At 30.4% G+C, this 7207-nt stretch overlaps 1 protein-coding gene across 1 annotated transcript; it reads right to left on the bottom strand.

Moving 5' to 3' along the window:
* Positions 1 to 3096: 3096 nt before the first annotated feature.
* LOC142630855 (protein PAL OF QUIRKY-like) lies at positions 3097 to 4140 on the bottom strand. The gene is made up of 2 exons (XM_075804908.1): positions 3905 to 4140; positions 3097 to 3789 (listed from the first exon to the last, which is right to left on the bottom strand). The coding sequence occupies exons 1-2, from the start codon at positions 4050 to 4052 to the stop codon at positions 3374 to 3376; spliced, it is 564 nt and encodes a 187-aa protein (XP_075661023.1). The 5' UTR covers positions 4053 to 4140; the 3' UTR covers positions 3097 to 3373.
* Between the last annotated feature and the right edge of the window lie 3067 nt (positions 4141 to 7207).

Here is a 7207-nt window from a genome sequence, read left to right as displayed (position 1 = left end):
TGAACTCAATGTGTGCCTTCTAGGGTGTTTGGAACAAAGAGAGTAGAAGAAAGAGGAGAGAAGAGGGAAAAATGACTAGAATATACCAAAATTTACTAATGAATTTAGTACATTTTGGTTACTTACTCTTCTACTCTTTTCTCACATTATCTCTCTCCATCCAAACAAGGGGTCAATCTTTATCTAGTACTCCAATTTCTCATTCTCTCCTCTCAAAAACTTCAGTATTACGTCTATGAATGATTGATTATACTGTGCTTATTTGGTCTATTTTGGCTGATTGTTAAGGAGAAAGTTTGGTCATTTATGCTAGCTTCCTGGTACACGCAAGGTGGGACATGTCACAATACAATGACATTGACGTTTTGATGAACATACAATGATATTGACTGAAAATGTTACCTTAGGATACAACAAAAAGAAATATTATTCTAGAATAATTTTTTACATTATATTCTATGAGAGAAGTGAATAAGCAATTTTATACATCCAATGCATGCATGAGATGTCTCATGAATCAGGGGAATAGTCATTTAATCAAAAGTTCGAAATACCATATAAAAAAAAAAAAGGTTCGAAATACCTATATTAACAAAAGAAGATATCTCTTGGGAGATAAAATCTCCCTTAATTTAAACCGTACAATTTCTTTCAATTTCTAGTCATTCTAATAGTATGCTCATGCGATGTACAAATTAATTAAAAATTCCATATAAAAAAAAAATTATAGTTTAGAAATATTATGGAAACATTTGTGAGCCACTTGAAATTTAAGGTTTCATTTAGACTAAATTATCTAAATGCAAACATATATTGAGCTACATGGCATAAAAATGGTATGTATGTACGTATGTATGTACTTATCAAAAAAATAAAAAAGGTATGTAATATGTAACTTTTTATTATTATATTAAAATAAAAAATTATGAAGAAGATCAAAATAGTTAAAACAAAATTTACAATTCTTGAAATTTTTGAAATAGAATGGTAGTTGGGAGTATAAGTTTTTAATATTTTGAAACTTAATATATACAAAGTTACCTAAATTGAACAATTTTTGGAGGAGACTTCTAAATTTCTTAAAATTGAGCTAATAAACTTTTACTTAAAATGGAATTTCCTAGTTAATGAGTATTTAACCATTAGTAGCAAAGAGAAGACAACCACTTAGTATAACCACAATTTTAAGCCCAACTTTTATATGATAGCATATGATGTGAAGCATATGACATTTATTTGATTTCATATGTTTTACGTGGATTCTTAATACACTCAAATATTTTAAAGAGAAATGTTACGTTTATAACAATTTCTTAACAAATTCTAAGTACCAAAAAAAAAATCATAAATGGTAAGTTGTTACTAGTTCTAATTTAATAATTCCTAGGCACTTCTAGAGCACTTAAAAATGGTACTCTCTCTTCTTACATGTATGGTAGGGTCCATTTATTAAGTTTATGGTGGACCATTTCTTCGTATTCTGGGAGAACCTAAGAATTCTCCATTTTAATTTGAACATACGATTGAAATTACTTTTTTATTCACCAATAATAGTTAGTAACAAGTAACAACTTGCCACTTAGAATTTTAAATACCACCTAGACTAAAATTAGATAAGAATGAATCATTACCGCATCTTGCGTTTCTCACTCCAATTATAAGAGATTTGATGCGTATATATTGGCTACATGAGTTATGTAAAAGTGTGAAACATGGTTCACTTTCAAGAGGAAAGTATAGTGTATGATTACCTTCCTCTTTTTTATTTACCAATAACAAGTAACAATCTGTCATTTAATTAAAATTTTAAATTATGTCTAGGCTAAAATTAGATAAGAAGGAATCATTACCGCATCTTGCATTTCTCACTCCAATTATAAAAGATTTGAGGCATATATATTGGTTACATGTGTCACATGAAAGTATGAAACATTGTTCATTTTCAAGAGGAAGCTATAGCGTATGTCTATCTTCCTCTTTTTGTCTGGTAGCCAAAACCGTCTGTTTCATTTTCCACTTCCGTTTCAAATTGAAAAGGCAAAAAAAATAGTAAAATGAAATTTAACCAAACACATTCTTTCTTAAGTTTTCCTGTGAAGTTGGTATGAGGCAATCAACAAGTTCTTGTCTTGATTCGAGAAGAAGTGGGAGGAAAGTTCTGGTTTGCAATATACTTTTTTGACTCCTATTCAGCCTAGTGTGGAAAAAAATAGTTATTCCTCACTCCTCAGTTCCTTGCATATTACTTTTTGACTCATTCCTTGTTAGCCTTAAGCCCTAAGGGGTATCTTTGAAATGGGATTAAGTTTATTCCAACAATCTTCTCCTCCGAAAATTAAGTCGCCTCCTTCCTTTATTTATTTATTTTTATCAAAATTATGTTGGCTTTCGAAGCCCCTCGAAGGTACCACAGCATAGTGCTTTGGGCAAATTACCAAATTGCCAAACCAAGGCAATGGTAGGGTATATGCTTTGGGCAATTTGGCTTTAATTATTGAAAAAGTCTAGGTCAAAAAACATTTTCACAGCTTCTTGCGGCAATTGCGATGCGGTAGAGTGCGAGTGATGAAGAAAAATAAAAATAGTGAGTTCAAATGTTCAATCATTGTCTGTTCGTAAAATTACTCTTAATTATCAATTGTTTGGTTAGATTTAATATAACTATTCCTTGTCCTATTCTTAAGCATGTTTAAGTCGCAATTCCTTGAAATGTTCAAGATTCATATTTTAATTTTATATAGTTCCCACAAATAAGGCATTCCCCAGCTGTTATTTTTAGAACCAAGCTTGCCTGCTCCTAGAGAGAAAGTTCAACGCAAATTTTCCTTATATCTTTCAGAATCTTCAAACGTCCGCAACCAAATATATGGTATCTAATGCCTCATTTCTTGACCTGCAAAATCACACAAATAAACGCAACCCATTAAATTAAAAAATTCAAATCAAATCAATTCACACAGCTGTAAAAAAAAAAAAAAAATTTTAAAAAAAAAAAAACCCAAAAGAGTCAGTGAGTCTAGCTCTGTAAAAACGACACGCGTGGCACAAACAGACGAAATTGACGGCGAGTAACGGACACCTAACTATGGTGTGAAATTTTATCGCCAACAATTCAAACACATTTTCATTTAAAGGAATAGTACCAAAAAATATGAAATTTCATGAATAATAGAACCTCCATTGAAAAACACAAAGTGCTTCAAAAAATTCACACTCAAATCAAAAAATTTAACTCGGCTATTCTCACTCTCTCTTCAATTTTTTTTTAATTACTGTATTTTACTAATTTTTCGTAATCATCTTTTTTTTTTTCATCTACTTCTTGTATATATATAAGCATTTTCTTCAATCTACGATTTTTGTTTTTTGGTTCTCAGTGCCAGTAATTGCAGTGAGGGCCACAATACGAATACGAAACCCTAGGATACTCCTGTACATGGTAGCTATACGGATAGGTTTTCCGGTAGCAATTCCGACCGCCGACGGAAAAACCGGCCGGCGGTGACTGAGTCCGGGGAGCGAATCGGTAGGAGGGAGAGTTTCTCAACGATTCGGGGGGAGTTTGAGGAGGAGAGATTTGTTTGAGAGATTTCGGCGGCGAAAGCACCGCTCTGATCTTCAAAGGACGGTTGTTCATCGACGACGAAGAAGCGCGATCGTACTCTTCGATAACATTCGCCAAGTCTTCGTCGGACGTGATCGAAATTAGAGTTTCCAAGTCTCCGGTCGGCAATTGACACCTCAGATTCACCGATGAGCCACAGAACTCTCCGAGCTTCACCATCAACTCTGTAACAACAACAAGAAACAAAAATTGATTAATTATTCACAAAATAAAAAATAAAAAAACCAAAAGAATTCACAAAAAAAATGAATCTGGAAATTGGAAAAACGAGGCACGAACCTGTGAAAGAAATGGAGCGATCGACGGCGAGGACACGTGTAAGGCCGCCGGCGTAGCGGAGGGCGCCGTCGGTGTAGCGAGGGAGGATTTTCCCGCCATAACTGCAGAGGAATTTGATGGTCTCTGTGTTTTTGTTGTTGGACTCCATGAAAGTTCTAGAGAGAGAGACGGTTTTCTAGAGAGAGAGAGAGAGAGAGTTGTGGAGAGGAGTTTTTGGTTAGTGAGAGGTTCAAACCTCTGGGGAGTGGTTTTGGTGAGTATTTATAGTGGGAGGAGGGAGGGTGAGGTGAGAAAGAGGAGAGAGTGGGGCCTACACGGAAAGTGGAGTACAAGAAGCAACGAAATATTGAAATGAAGCGTTCTTCGCGGTTTAATATGTTATGCGGATGGATATTCTTTTCTTTTCCTTGTAGGGAGTAAATTGCGAAGAACAAGGAAACGGTTCTATTACGAGGTTGGTCACCAGCACTGTGGGCCTAACTTTTTCTTTTTTTTTTTTATTTATTTAATAATTTAAAATTGCAAAAAAAATTAAAAATTAAAAAAAAAAGTTATTAGTGATGAGATCATATGAATTAATTATTTCACCACTTAAAATTTGACGTGTAACAAATTTGTGCTTTTAGTTATGATCCTATTATTATCAAGAAGATATATAATATGTTTACAATATTTTAAATTGTGAAATTAAAAAAAAAAAAAATGCTACCTCCACCACTTAAGCAAAGTTGTTCACATAAGGAGGTTTGAATGGTGAATATATATGAATCTATAATTTCACCATCTAAAATTTGTCGTGTGACAAATTTGTGGTTTTAGTTGTAGCTCACTTATTATCGGAAAGAGAAGTAATATGTTCACAACATTTTCACTTTAAACACATAATATATTTGTTTATTAGAACTAATAGTCTGTTTGGATTGAGAGAGAAGGAGAGGGAGTAGAGTAAATTTAGTACAAAATTAGCTTATTTTTAGCCAATTCTACTTTACTCCTCTCCACTCCCTCCATTCAAACAGACCATTAGGTAGAAATATTTTTCCCGAAATTACCGAATTATAAAAAAAAAAATTGCCAAATAGAGAAACACAGCTTAAATCTAAAAAAAAAAACAAAAAAAAAAAAATGAATAGAATATTGATATTACAATAAATAACAATTATAAGCAAATGTTAAATCCTTTTATGTTATAAAAAAAATAAAATAAAACCATTTATTAAGAGAAATCTGTTTTTTGTTTTTTTTTTTTATGTCAATTAAACAATTATGAAGAATTACATTTCTTTACAAAAGAGTTAAAGGAAAAAGTGGAAGAAACTTTTTTTTTGGAACAAAAAAAGAGAAAATTCCAGATCACTCTCTCTTCTTTTTCCTTTTTGGGATTTTGACAAATATCGTGCTTCAACCTCATTGTGAACGTTAATTCAATTCTTAAACTTTTGATTCAAATAATTATTCGCTTGCACTTTAGTTTTGTATGGACAAACATTTTAATATGTTCATATAGTTTCCTCCATTTTATTAATCATTTTTAAAATGTCACTATTATTATTATTTTATAAAATATAGCGTATACTATTTAAGTCAAAACACTAATAGAATTTTATTATAGGTAAGGTTTGAATTCTAAATTTTTTATTCAATATAAGATATTTTACTAGTTGAGTTAATTAGAACTCATAAAAATGTCATTATTACATAATGTGATTAAATCTTTCAATTTTAATAAAAAATACTAACAAAATGTGTAATTTGTCACAAATCTAACGTGTTACAAAGTTAATTGTTCAAATCAAAAGTCAAGAGAATTAATTGTTCAAATAAAAAGTCTAGAAATGACAAGTCATAATTCATTCAAAGGTCATATTTGTAAACTAATTTTTTTTAATAGTTTACAATTTTATTTAATTTGGTTACAGCTTAGACAAGTTATAATTCATTCAAAGGTCATATTTGTAAACTAATTTTTTTAAAAGTTTACCATTTTATTTAATATGGTTACAGCTTAGCCTTTTTAATGGACTAGAGGTCCCAACTTAGCACTTTTGTTATCATTCCTTTTTCCTTTTTTTTTTTTTTTTTTTTGCGGGGAAAAACACTATTTTGATTCCCATATTTTAGAGTTATTGTCAATTTAGTCATTACATTTTAGTAGCAATTAATTTAGTCTCTATTTAAGTTGAAAATTACATTGATCAAATTGATTACTACCAAAATAAATGAACCAAATTGACAATAATCCCAAAATTATCGAGAAGATATATAATATGTTTACAACATTTTAAATTGTGAAATTTTAAAAAATAAAATGCTACCTCCACCACTTAAGCAAAGTTGTTCACCTAACGAGTTTTGAATGGTGGATATATATGAATCTCTAACTTCACTATCTAAAATTTGCCGTGTGACAAATTTGTGGTTTTAGTTGTGGTCCACTTATTATTAAGAAGAGAAGTAATATGTCCATAACGTTTTCACTTCAAATGCATAATATATTTGTTTATTAGAACTAATGGTCCGTTTGGATTGAGGGAGAGGGAGAGAGAGTAGAGTAGAGTAGATTTAACACAAAATTAACTTATTTTTAACCAATTCTACTCTACTCCCCTCCACCCCCTCCATTCAAACAGACCATAAGGTAGGAATACTTTTCCCCAAATTACCAAATTATGGAAAAAAAAAAATGCCAAACAGAGAAACACATAGCTTAAATCTAAAAAAAAAAAAAAAAAAATAGAATATTGATATTACAATAAATAACAATTATAAGCAAATGTTAAATCCTATTATGTTATAGAAAAAATAAAATAAAACCATTTATAAAGAGAAATCTGTTTTTATTTTTATTTTTATGTCAATTAAACAATTATGAAGAATTAAATTTCTTTACAAAAGAGTTAAAGGAAAAAGTGGAAGAAACTTTTTTTTTTTGAACAAAAAAAGAGAAAATTCTAGATCACTCTCTTCTTTTTCCTTTTTGGGATTTTGACAAATATCGTGCTTCAACCTCAATGTGAATGTGAATGTTAATTCAATTCTTTTTCTTTTCTTTTTTTTTGAAAAGGAATGTTAATTCAATTCTTAAACTTTTGATTCAATTCATTATTCCCTTGCACTTTAGTTTTGTATGGACAAACATTTTACCATGTTAGTTTCCTCCATTTTATTAATCATTTTTAAATTGTCAATATTATAATTTTTTTATAGAGAAATGATATGTTCACAACATTTTTACAACAAATCATAAGTGACAGGTTGTTAGTAATTGTTATTATTGCGGTAAAAAAGTAATCTTAGAGTTAT

Source organism: Castanea sativa, chromosome 4 (assembly GCF_040712315.1).
Source record: "Castanea sativa cultivar Marrone di Chiusa Pesio chromosome 4, ASM4071231v1".
Classification (NCBI taxonomy): domain Eukaryota; kingdom Viridiplantae; phylum Streptophyta; class Magnoliopsida; order Fagales; family Fagaceae; genus Castanea; species Castanea sativa.
The sequence above is the reverse complement of the archived record's forward strand: the minus strand, read 5'-3'. Positions and strand labels throughout refer to the sequence as shown.